At 40.2% G+C, this 13,707-nt stretch overlaps 1 protein-coding gene across 2 annotated transcripts in view; it reads left to right on the top strand.

The window, feature by feature from the left end:
- mcf2l2 (MCF.2 cell line derived transforming sequence-like 2) overlaps nt 1-13,707 on the top strand; it is a 338,701-nt gene that overhangs the window by 185,797 nt on the left and 139,197 nt on the right. For both annotated transcript variants that reach the window (XM_063045673.1, XM_063045674.1), the window contains 3 exons: nt 896-1,073; nt 6,077-6,180; nt 8,079-8,167. In XM_063045673.1, the coding sequence (XP_062901743.1) occupies nt 896-1,073; nt 6,077-6,180; nt 8,079-8,167 (371 nt within the window). The remainder of the gene's footprint in view (nt 1-895; nt 1,074-6,076; nt 6,181-8,078; nt 8,168-13,707) is intronic.

The following is a 13,707-nucleotide window of genomic DNA, read 5'->3' as shown; positions in this document are numbered from 1 at the left end:
AAACAACTCACTGAGTTTATAAACCAGAAATTTCCCACCATGGATTAGAACTGAAAAAGCCTCTCGGATGAGTGGCGAAATGTCTTCTAGACAACACAGCAAGTCCAATTGCCTTGATTTACTACTGTTTGATATTCTGTTAGTTCAACTCCTCTCATTTCTCTGCATTTTATTTCTTCCTCATGTATAGAGTACCCATTAATTCCTTTGATTCTAATTGCTATGCTCATAGACTTAGAAACCACTTGCATTATCCTATTTATCTTTGGGATGTGGAGGAAACCCACAAAGTATCATGAGAATGTGCAGTCTCCACATGGATGAGGTCAGCATTGCCATCCTGTCGCTAGAGTTAAGAGGCAGCATCACTAACTGCAGTGCTATTGTGCCACACTGGCATTGGTCTGCTATTACCAGTACAGTGCGTTACATTGAACTGTGGGTTTGAAGCAACTATGGAGGTTTGCCCAAAAAAACTAACAAAATAGGTAGTGGTGGTGAAGATGTGAAAGCAAAGACCAATCCTGTGGAGCTGTGGCAAAGTAGAGGAATAAAGGTTAGATATAATTTTAGGTAATGAGGAAATGGAAAAGGAAAACAGAAATTAAATGCATGATGTGTTGACAGGATGGTGAAGAGAGTAAGGAAGCAGGCAGAGGTGCCTTTGTTAATTAAGGGATTAAGGTCTCAAAGCTTGAGGAAAGATGCCAGATTGATTGATTTACCAACTGATTGACAAACTGTGGAAAACATAATGGAAATTAGAATTCAGCATATTGGAGTGGCTCGAGGATGAAAATAGAGTATGGGAAGAAAAGGAGCCAAATGTGAAACAGGCAAAAAGTTCCTGATGGAAAGCAATAATCACAACTTTAATATTGTATTTCTGTTCCAGACTAAAATACAGGCGCATCTCGAAAAGCTAGAAAATGTTTATGAAATGTTTGAAAAACGTCAGGCTAGTTTAAAGAAACTAGCAGCGAAACAGACTCGTCCAGTTCAACCTGTAGCCCCACGACCTGAATCATCTCCAAAACGTTCCTCACCAAAACCAGTTAAGGCACCTGTACTCAGTAAGTGAGAAATAAGTCCTATGTTGTCAAATTTTGCCAATTGACTAATGTGCAGTAGTTGTGTAGAGTTCAAAAACAGAGTGAACTAAAGGCTTATAAACAACATGTATTTTGACATTCAATTCCACCATCTGATTAACAAATGAAATTTGTTGTTAGTGAAATTTATTATTAAGTGAATTAGCTGATTGCTTTCATATCCTATAAGCATAATGTCGGTATTCAGTACAAGGGCACTTTCCAGCAAGTTAGTAATATGATTTTATTTAAAGCTACAGGGTCAAGACAAGGGTGGTAGGCACAGGCTACAACCTCTCTGAGCGCAAAAACAATCACTGAAGGATGAGTGCATTTGTGTATAATGTCTTCTAAGATGCCCCTTCAAAAATAGTACTTAATTTAAATTCCTGTATACTCACTTTTACCCCTCTAATGAACAGAAAATGAATGTTAATGAATTGCTAATTATTTTACTCAGTGAACTTTTTTAGAGAATATTTTAGATGATCTGCAATATGCAAGTGTTATTTAACTCTATCTGGAATACAGTCTTCAACTTTAGCTTTGTAACTTTGTTCTGTGACAATGTTATCTCTGTTACACACACAAAAAAAAACAGATGAATTCAGATGCTGGAAATCGGATAAGAAAAGAAATCCCTGAAAATACTCAGCATGCTTGGCAGTATCTATGGAGAGTTATTGTGTCAGATTGATGATCTTTAAGTTGTAGTAGAGTGACTGAAGGGAACACCCACTTGGATGTGACCTCAAGTCTGCATCCAATCACAGACACGCCCTTTGTTCTTCTTGCTCCTTCCCATCTTTTTTTTTAAAAAGCCCGAAACATCTTTGATTAAAATTAAAATCAAAATGAACCTGCAGGTACTAGAATTTAGAAAACACGAAACACAAAACACTGTACACTCTCCGCAGATCAGACAGCATCTGTGCTAATGGAACAGGGTTAATTAACATTTCAGATTAAAAACCCTTCAGGACTGGGAAGGAGGGGGGAGCAAGTTCATGTCAATGGAGGGAGGGATGCATAGGACAAAGGAAATTTCTCCCATGATGCAAGATTAGTGTTACTCTGGGCAAACCCTGTCAGCAAGGTAATCTCTTTAGTAATTAAACAGGGAGTAAAGAGAGAATGTGGTCAGGTGTTCATAAAAGCTATGAAATGAGAACAATTAGTAAGTGAAAATATGAACAAAGGAATAGCAGAGTTGCAAACTACAGACATATTCAGCATGTCAGTTAGTACTAACAGAGAAAAAAATTCCAGGCCTATATCACAAATGGATTGTCTTGCATGCTCTGATACACACGGGGAAGAATTACCTCAAGTTGTACAATTCAACAGCAATTTACTTGCAACTGTAAGCACTTGGTATTCTCTTCTACAGTACTGTAATCAAACGCATATTGAATGATCACTTTGTGATGTGTCTGATGTGATCATTCCTAATGCCTACCACTTTGATTTCCCATCTCGTGCTCATTCTGACCTCTTGTACTGTCACAAGCCTAAAGTAAAGCATCTTGTCATCAGTACGGGCACTGTGTAGCATCCTGGGCTCAGTGTGAAATTGTACATTGTACACAAAGTAATTTCGGCTAACTTACTTTGTCGACTGCGTCTCAGTGATAGACTAGATCATTCATTTGTGATATTGGCTTGGATATTTCTTCTCATTAGCACCAGTTGCCCACCTTTTGGGTTCTCGCTCTCTAACACTGCTCATTTGGTAGCTGCTTAATGAAGGATCATGCCTTTCTTCTATGGCAGTCCTAATTAACTTGCCCGCCAGATATCTCATTTATAGGGGCACCCTGGTATCACCTGCTCAGAGAGAGGGTCCCTTCATCCTATACATTCAACCTCACCAAGCCCAGAGCTTGATACTAACTTGCTGTCCTCTCCAGTTCTATTGAACTGCCATATCAGAACTTCATCTCTTTCTCTCTCCATAGATAACTTAGAATTCATAATAAAGGCATTAAAGTTCAAAGTAAATTTATTATCAAAGTACATGTACGTCACCATATACAACCCTGAGCTTCATTTTCTTGCGAGCATACTCTATCCAATAACCAGAAAGGAATCAATGAAAGACTGCACCAACAGGGCAGACAACCAGTGTGTTAAAGACAACAAAAAAGAAAGGTGATGGAGCAAGTGAAGATGAATGAAGCTATTCCCAGTGCTTCAGGAGCCTGATGGTTGAGGAGTAATAACTATTTCTGAACCTGGTGGTGTGAATCCTAAGATTCTTCTACCTTCTTGAAGACAGCAGCAAGAAAAAAGCATGACCAGGCCGGTGGGGCCCTTATGATGGATGCTGATCTGAGTAGATGTGCTCAAAGGTGGAGAGGACTTTACCCATGATGGACTAGGCCATATCCACTACTTTTTGTGGAATTTTCCATTCAAGGGTATTGGTGTTTCCATACCGTGCCCCGATTCAACCAGACAATATACTCTCCACCACACCTCTATTGAGTTGTAGATGTCATGCCAAATCTTCGCAATCTCCTGAGGAAGTAGAGGTGCTGCCATGATTTCTTTGTAATTGCATTTATGTGCAGGGTCCAGAACAGCTCCTCTGAAATGGTAATACCAAGGAATTGTAGTTGTAGACTCCCTCCACCTCTGATCCCCTGATAAGGACTGACTCACAAATACTGGATTGAGTAAAATTACATATCCTTTGAGTACTGAGACATTAATGTAGTAGCCCTTTTCTTTCAATATATTGTTGAAGTGCAAATTGCTACATAAGTCATTCATTATCAAATTATAAATGAAACTAATATCTAAAATGCTTCCTATTAGCTGTGTGCACATCACAGTAGATTTTTAATTCTAATGCATTGAAATTTAACAATTATGGTCATTTCCTTCCTGTATCTTTACTGAAAGTAAAATTCTAATATGAAAAAGAGCCCAAGTATAAGGAACAATCATCAATGAGTAGCTCAATATAACTGACTGGAGATCAAAATTTCCATGGATTTTATTAGACTATAAGACATAGGAACAAAGGAACAAAATTAAGCCATTTGCCTCATCGAGTTTGCTCTTCCATTCTACAATTGCTGATTTATTATCCCACTCAATCCCATTCTCCTGCCATCTCACTGTAACCTTTAACACCCTGACTAATCAAGAACCTATCAACATCTGCTTTCAATACACCCAATGACTTAGCCTCCACAGCTGCCCGTGGTACCGAATTCCACAGATTCTCCGCCCTATGGCTAAAGCAATTCCTCATCTCTATTCAAATGGGATGTCTTTCTATTCTGAGGCTGTGCCACAATAGAAAAGTTCCTCTCTACATTTACTCGATCTACTGTAGGTCTTTTCTACCACCCGATCAACTTGCACTGCAACTTTATGGACTTAATACCAAGATTCATTTGTTCTTCCACACTGCCAAGAATCCCAACATTAACCCTGTATTCTGCCTTCAATTTTCACCTTCCAAATGATTCACTTCACTTTTCCAGATTGAACTCCATCTGCAACTTTTCAACTCCTCAACTCAGCTCTGCACCCTATCAATGTTCCTTTGTAACCTATGATAATCTCCTGTGCTATCCACAATTTAACCGCCATTCCACTTCCTCATCCCAATAATTTATGAAAATCACAAACAGCTGGGGTCCCAGACCAGATCTCTGCAGAACACCACTGGTTACCAACCTCCAGGCAGAATACACTCTATCTACTACCATTCTCTGCTTTCTGTGGGCAAGCCAATTCTAAATCCAACATAATATAACGATCTTGGTGTTTCCAAGACCTTTCGGCCGAAACGTCGACTGTACTTTTTTCCATAGATGCTGCCTGGCTTGATGAGATACTCCAGCATTTTGTGTGTGTTGCTTGGATTTGCAGCAGCTGCAGATTTTCTTTTTGGTGTTTCTAATACAGCTTTGTTTCACCAGCGCCCAGAAAAACTATTCTACTTTCCCATTCTTTCATTCATTCCAGCTCTCTATTTCAAAGTGACAGTCAGCATGAATTTGTTTAAGGATGGTTGCATCTGATAAGTAAAAAGAGTCAATGAGGAAATCTTTTCACAAAATCTTCATTGCAACTTGGTTACAAAAGTAGAAGCTCATGGGATTGGAAAGAGTGTGGTAAACTCAACTGCAGGAAGCAAAAGAGTGTGATCAATGGGTTATTTGAATGAAAAGCTTACTAGTGATGTTCTCATACTTTGCCAACATTCCCAATTGCTCATTGCATTGTGGATCGATCTTTAAATTCTTGAGAATAGAACTGAGTAGAAAGTGTCTAATAGTAAAGGTTTATCTCCATCGCCTGCTATTTGAGAAACAGGAGAACACTACACAAGACAGCCTTACACAAATTGCAAATGCCTTGTTAATGCTGGAAAAACACCACATTTCTCTACTTTGTGCTTTATTTGGTAGGCCCTGTGTTGGTCAGGGTAGACCATGGATGTTGCATTCTAGCTGTCTACGTTGACTATGCAAGCCAGGGCAGTACGATATGGAGAGCAAGCTGTACCAATGCAGCAGGTCCCCCTCTCCACGCAGCCGATGAATCCAAAGGAACAGCAGAGACCGATACAGTTCGGCACCAGTGGCAGCACAGTAGCCACCAGTCAAGTGTTGAACTCAACATATGACTGCCTTAGCAACTCCAGCTCCATATGTTTCCCTCATATTTTACTCTCAAAACCTTCCCTATCAGTGGGTATCACTGCAAGGCAGTGGAATGTGAGATCCGAGTTTTCCTTCTCCTGGATGAGCTGCCAAACACAGCTGACAAGACCTGTCCACCAAAAGACTTATTTACACCTGTCATATAACAATATATCAGATGAAGACCACTTTGCATTCTATATTTTTTTTAAAAAGGCAAGGGCACCGTTATATCTATGTAAAGAACAAATCATCTGCATCTTGCATTTGCCAATATGACGGGAACACCATTCTCATCAATTTTTCTTTATTATTCCACAGCTCCCAGTAGACGGAGTTTAGATAACATTAGCAATTCAAAACTGCCAGTTGACACAGAATTAGCGAAGAAACGAAACGTGAAGAAACCAAAAGGAAACTTAAAAGTAAGCAAATACGAGTTTGCCTTTATATGAGTTATAGTCATAATCACTGGACATATATTTAAACATGCATGAAAGGATGTGATAAAATTGTTTAAATGTTATATTCTGCTTAAACTCAAAATATTTTGTATTTTATTTTGAGCAAGGTGTTGTTAAGAGGAATTTTTGATGCAGTACTAATTATTGCTACTATAGGCTCAGTAGATCAGAGTAATAGCTCTTAATATTCACATTTCCCTTTGATTTACCAAAATCACAGTTGTTGATTTGGTTCCTTTAGCTGGACATTTAGTTTCCAGTTGTAGAAAAATGTAGCTATACTTCTCAACAAGCCTGTATCAGATATGCAACTATATTACCTAGAGACTGGCTGTTTCAATGAAGACTGTAGCTAAATCTCTTTTTTTAAAGAAAGGAGAATTTTCATTTGCCTTGGTGGTAAGGTCATCCTAGGATTTAGGGGGAGGGTGGGGGAGTGTTAAATAACAATAGTAACCTTCTAACATTTCAAGTTCATGTTTAATTGTCATTCAACCATACATAGCTAAATGAAACATCGTTCCTCCGCAGCCAAAAGTGCAAAACGCAGTGCATGCAGTTATACCCAGCACATGTAGTTACAATAGCACGTCCAGTCACAAAATAATTTTAGCACAAGTCCCTGAGTGGCTCATTCCACACTCTCATGGCCCTCGAGTAAAGTAGTTTTCCCCTTAAACTTTTCACCTTTCACCCTTAACCCATGACCTCTAGTTATTGTCCCACTCAACTTCAGTCGAAAAAAGGCTGCTTGCATTTACCCTATCTATACCCTTCGTAATTTTGTATGCCTCTATCAAATCTCCTCTCAATCTTCTACGTCCCAAACTATTCAATCTTTCCTAATAACTCAGGCCCTCCAGACCCAGCAACATCCTTGTAATTTTTCTGTGTACTCTTTCAACCTTTCCTGTAGTTTGTGAACAAAACGGCACACAATACTCAAAATATGGCTTCACCAATGTCTTATGCAACTTCAGCATATCATCTCAACTTCTGTACTCAAATACTTTGATTTTTAAAGCTTTATTTACAACCTTCTCCACCTGTGACACCGTTTTCAATGAATGGTAAACCTGTATTCCCATATCTTTGTTCCACTGCACTCCTCAGTGCCCTTTTGTTCACTGTTTAAGACCTACTGAGGCTGGTCCTACCAAAGTGCAACACCTTTCACTTGCCCACATTAAATTCTATCTGCAATTTTTTCAGTCTATTTTTCCAGCTGGTCCAGATCCCTTTGCAAGCTTTGATAGCCTTCCTTGCTGTCCACCACACCCCCAATCTTGGTATCATCTTCAAATTTGCTGATCCAATTAACATGTTCTCATCCAGATCGTAGACATGGATGACAAACAACAATGGACCCAGTATAGATTCCTGCAGAATTCTCTAGTCACAGACCTCCATTCAGAGGCAACCCTCTACTCGCACTCTCTGGCTTCTCCTGCAAAGCCAATGTCTAACCTAATTTACTACCTCATGCTGAGCAACTGAGCCTTCTTGACCAATTTCCTGTGTGGGACCTAGACAACATCTATTGCCTCGCCTACATCCACTTTCCTGGTAACTTCCTTGAAAAACCTTTAAGATTGGTTAGAGATGACCTACCACAAGCTATGCTGACTATACTTAATCAGTCCATGTCTATCCAAATACTCATTTATTTTCTAAATTATTTCATATACTAATGCCTTATGTTGTTGAAACTAATTTAGAAAATTTTCTAAATTAGTTTCAACAGCACAAGGCATTAGTTGAAGTTCAGTGCTCAGTGATATCAGATGAATGGCTTGCAAAGATTTCACTGCATTTTAGTGCAGTTGCATATTTTGCCTTTCCCATTCCTTTCATTTTAGATTGAAGTGATGCTTGAAGCCAGTCAAGGGGGATCCAGTCCCATCCAAGTGACAACTGAAAGTGAAGAGAACCTGTCTACTAGGAGGAGGTAAGATGCCCGCTCACAGTTCTTTATGTCTGCAAATGAATTACCAACATCCTTGCCTAAGAATGTACATACTTGCCCTAGAAACATGTCCTACAAATAAAGATGGAAAATTCAAAGTTGAGCATGATGGAGTAATGTTCTGAATTGTGTATTTCAGGGCAAGAAGTGCTGTAGGTAAGGCAAGCAAACTTGATTTCAATGTGCTGGTTATCCATGCTATATGTTATCGTAACCATTACGGAGACTTGGTTGCAGGAGGGTCAGTTCAATGTTCTGGGTTACATTGTTTTAGACATGATAGAGCAGGAGGGATTAAAGAGAGTGGGGTGGCATTATTAGGCAGGGAAAATGCCACAGCAATGCTCAGAGAGGACATACTTGAGGGCTTATCTACTGAGGCAATTTGGGTGGAACACAGGAATAATAAAAGGATGACCGTGTTGATGGGACTAATGGGACAAGAGACAGTGGGATTTAGATGAACAAGTTTGTAGGGAGATTTCAGACAATTGCAGGAAATACGTACAATGTTGCGATATTTGGTGATTATAACTTTCCACATATTGACTGGGACTTCCCATACTGGAAGAGGACTGGATGGGATAGGGTTTGTAAAATGTGTTCGGTATAATCAATATGTAGAGGTCCCAACTAGAGGGAGAATAATACTGGACCTCCTCTTAGGGGATGAGACAGGGCAGGTAACAGAAGTGTAGGGGAACATTTAGGATCTAGTGATTGTAATTCCATTAATTTAATGGTAATTATGGGGAAGAATAGGATAAGAAAGATAGAATAGGTCCTAGGATTAAGATTATATTTGGAGAAAGGCCAATTCTGATGGCACCAGAAAGGATCTGGAGGGTGTGGATTGGGATAGGTTGTTTACTGGCAATGGAATGTTTGGTAAGTGACAGGCCTTCAAAAGTGGAATATTGAAAGCACAGAGTTTGTTAGAATAAAAGGCAAACCTCATGGGTTTAGGGACCTTAGTTTTTGAGGGATTAAGAATGAGATACATGGCAGGTCTAGGCAGCAAGGAACAAATGTGGTACTTGTAGAGTATAAAAAATGCAAGAGAACACCCAAGAGGAAAATCAGGAGGGCGAAAAGAAAGTGTGAAGTTGCTCTGACAGACATGCTGCATAAGAATCCCAAGGACTTCTTACAGATATATTAAGAGCAAAAGGATAGTAAGGGACAAAATTGGTCTACTTGAAAGTCAGTGTGATCATTTATGCGTGGAGCCAGAAGCAATGCAGAAGATCTTAAGTGAATTTTTTGCTTCTGTATTTAGTTGGGAGACAGACACAGGGACTATAAAACTGATGCAAAAAACTGAAGTCAAGGACTGTATCCAGATTACAGAAGGTGCATGTTGTCATGAGGTGAATTAGGGTGGAATAAATCCCAAGGTCTGATGAGGTGTTTCCTCAGAACCTGTGGGAGGCTAGTGCAGAAAAAGCAGGGGGCCATGGCAAAGATATTTAACATGTCCACAGTCACAGGCGAGGTACTGGAGGACTGGATGGTAGTTCATGTTGTTCAAGGAAGTCTCTAAGAATAAGCCAGGAAATTATAGGCTTGTGAGCCTGATGTCAATCATGGGTCAATTATTTAATGGCATTCTAAGGGACAGAATATACATGTATTAGTACAGATAGGTCCAGATTAGAGACAGTCAACATGGCTTTGTGCATGGCAGGTCATGTCTAACCAATCTCAAAGTTTTGCAAGGTTACCAAGAATGTTGTTGAAAGAAAGGCAGCACAGGTTGTTACATGGATTTTAGCAAGGCCTTTGACAAAATCCCGCATGAGAGGGTAGTTCATAAGGTTAAGTTGCTTGGAATTCAGAATGTAGTCAAATGGATTCAACATTGGCTTAGAGCAGGGGTTCCCAACCTTTTTTTATGCCATGAACCCCTATCATTACCAGAGGGGTCTGAGAACCCCAGGCTGGGAACTCCTGGCTTAGATGAAGTCAAAATAGTGTATGATGCTTGTCCGTCTGACAAAGTCTGTGGTTTATGGTGTAGCGCAGGGGTCAGTGCTGGGTCCATTGCTGTATATCAGCTACTGTATATTAATGATTTTGATGATAATGTGGTAAACTGAATCAGCAAATTTACAGATGACACCATTGGGGATATGGTGGACAGTGAGGAAGGCTATCATGGCTTGCAGTATGATCTTGACCAACTGGGAAAATGGACTGCAAAATGCCAGTTAGAATTTAATGCAGACATGTGTGAGGTTTTGCACGTTGGGAGGACAACTACTAATACCTAGTGAATGGTAGGGCAAAGAGGTGTGTGGCAGGAGTCTGGAAACACTGATCCGTAATTCCTTCAAAGTGGCATCACCAACAGCTAGGTTTGTAAAGAAAGCTTTTGGCACATTCATTCATAAATCAGGACACTGAGTACAGGAGTTAGGATATTATGTGAAAATTGTGTAAGATGTTGGTGAGGTCAGATTTGGAGCATTAGAACATAGAAAGCCTACAACACAATACAGGCCCTTCGGCCCACAAAGCTGTGCCGAACACGTCCTTACTTCAGAAATTATCCAGAGCTACCCATAGCCCTCTATTTTTCTAAGCTCCATTTACCTATCCAGGAGTCTCTTAAAAGACCCTATCATATCCACCTCCACCACTGTCGCCATCAGCCCATTCCATGAACTCACCACTCTCTGCGTAAAAAAAAACTTACCCCGACATCTCCTCTGTACCTACTTCCAAGCACCTTAAAACTGTGCCCTCTTGTGGCAACCATTTCAGCCCTGGGAAAAAGCCTCTGACTATTCACACAAGCAATGCCTCTCATCATCTTATACACCTCTATCAGGTCACCTTTCATCCTCCATCACTCCAAGGAGAAAAGGCCTAGTTCATTCAACCTATTCTCATAAGGCATGCTCCCCAATCCAGGCAACATTCTTGTAAATCTCCTCTGCACCCTTTCTATAGTTTCCACGTCCTTCCTGTAGTGAGGCGACCAGAACTGAGCACAGTACGTCAAGTGGGGTCTGACCAGGGTCCTATATAGCTGCAACATTACCTCTTGGCTCCTAAACTCAATCCCATGACTGATGAAGGCCAATGCACCATATGCCTTCTTAACCACAGATTCAACCTGCATAGCAACTTTGAGTGTCCTATGGACTCTGACCCCCAAGATCCCTCTGATCCTCCACACTGCTAAGAATCTTACCATTAATACTATATTCTGCCATCACATTTGACCTACCAAAATGAACCACCTCACACTTATCTGGGTTGAACTCCATCTGCCACTTCTCAGCCCAGTTTTGCATCCTATCAATGTCCCGCTGTAACCTCTGACAGCCCTCCACACTATCCACAACACCTCTAACCTTTGTGTCATCAGCAAATTTACTAACCCATCCCTCCACTTCCTCATCCAGGTCATTTATAACAATCACAAAGAGTAAGGGCCCCAGAACAGATCCCTGAGGCGCACCACTGGTCACCGACCTCTATGCAGAATATAACGCGACAACAGCCACTTTTTGCCTTCTGTGGGCAAGCCAATTCTGGATCCATAAAGCATGTCGCCTTGGATTCCATGCCTCCTTACTTTCTCAATAAGCCTTGCATGGGATACCTTATCAAATGCCTTGCTGAAGTCCATATACACTACATCTACTGCTCTACCTTCAACGTGTTTAGTCACATCCTCAAAAAATTCAGTCAGGCTTGTAAGGCACAACCTGCCTTTAACAAAGCTGTGTTGATTATTCCGTATCATATTATGTCTCTCCAAATGTTCATAAATCCTGCCTCTCAGGATCTTTTCCATCAACTTACCAACCACTGAAGTAAGACTCACTTGTCTATTATTTCCTGGGCTATCTCGACTCCCTTCTTGAACAAGGGAACAACATCTGCAACCCTCCAATCCTCCGGAACCTCTCCCATCCCCATTGATGTACAGTTCTGGTCACATACCTACAAGATACTACTAAGAGTGAAAAAGTGCGGAGAACAATTGCAAGGATTTTGCTGGGACTTGAGGACCAGAGTCATAGGGAAAGTTTGCATAGATTGGGACTTTATTCCCTGAAGCACAGGAGAATGATTGAATACCTTAGAGGTATACAAAATAATAAACTGGTATAGATAGGGTGAATGCTTGCAGTTATTTTCCCTTTATGTTGGGTGAGACTAGAACTAGAGGTCATAGGTTTAGGGTGAAAGGTGAAATATTTAAGGAGGAACTTTTTCAATCAAAGATGGCGCAAGTGTGGAATGAGCTGCTAGTGAAAGTGGTAGAAATGAGTTCAACTGTAGCATTTTGAGAGAAGTTTGGATAAGTACATGGATGAGGGATGCAGTCTGGGCGTAGGTTGGTGGGTTGAGCCAGAAGACCAGGCTGGCATTGACTACATGGGATCAAGGGTCTGTTTCTGTGCTATAGTGCTCGATGACTATGAATCTAGCCTTTTCAATTCCAGTATACCAGGATTGTTATACAAGGATAGTCAAGGTCAGCACAGATGAATCACAGCTGATCTCATTGAAAGGTACACATTTCTGATAAACTGGATGTAGGAAGGGAACTTTTCTTGACTGGACTGTCTAGAATCTTTGATGGGTTGAGGGGTAAAACATTTAAAACTGAGGAGGCAACGCTTCTGAGGACTGGTATCCTTTACTTCATAAGGCTGTGGACACCAAGTATTTCAATATATTTGAGCAGGTGGATATATTTCTGGACAGTAAACATAAGGAGAGAGCAAGTATGTTGGTATTGAAATTCACTACAAGTTGGAAAGGGTGCAAGGTCTATTTGTGCTTTTTGCCATTTCTATATTAATGTGTACTGCAAAAAAAGAGGCATTTGCAAATATTTTGTGCAACAATACACAAAAGGCAGATGGGAAAATATTTCGGAGAAAGATCCCCTTTACAAACAAAGCATGCAAAGAACTATTTCTTACCTTTTCAAATGTTAGACTTGATTTCTTTCAGTTCTTCATCCAAATAAGATGATTCCAATTTCAACTTCTGCTCCAGTTTCCCGACAAGAATCTGGGCTAATGTACCAGTGTATGAATGACACATGTGATATGATTGCCACATTTTAGATGAGATGTTAAGTTTAGGCCAGACATGTGTAGTTCCAACCACAATTTCACATTAAAGCAACAAAACTTTGACCACGACCATATTTGCTGTTTCTGCAACATCACTCTTTTTCTGAAAACTTAGCCTGTTTGAGCAATCAGGCTTATTATCACTGGCACACATTGTGAATTTTTTTTTTTTGTTTTGCACAAGACACAAAACCTAAGTTACAACAAAGTTGTGAAAAATAGAAATAGCAAGATAGTGCTTGTGGTTTCATGGGCTATTCCGAGATCAGATGGCAGAGAGGAGGAAGCACTTCATGGACTGAAGTGCTTTGGGGCATAGTGAAGTCATGTGATAGAAATACAAGTCTTTTTATTTAGCTTTGTTAATAAAGAATGATTGTCAGAATTGTTTTTAAATTTAAACACCATATTGATCAT

This window comes from Mobula hypostoma, chromosome 4 (assembly GCF_963921235.1).
Source record: "Mobula hypostoma chromosome 4, sMobHyp1.1, whole genome shotgun sequence".
In the NCBI taxonomy this organism is placed as follows: Eukaryota; Metazoa; Chordata; class Chondrichthyes; order Myliobatiformes; family Myliobatidae; genus Mobula; species Mobula hypostoma.
The sequence above is the reverse complement of the archived record's forward strand: the minus strand, read 5'-3'. Positions and strand labels throughout refer to the sequence as shown.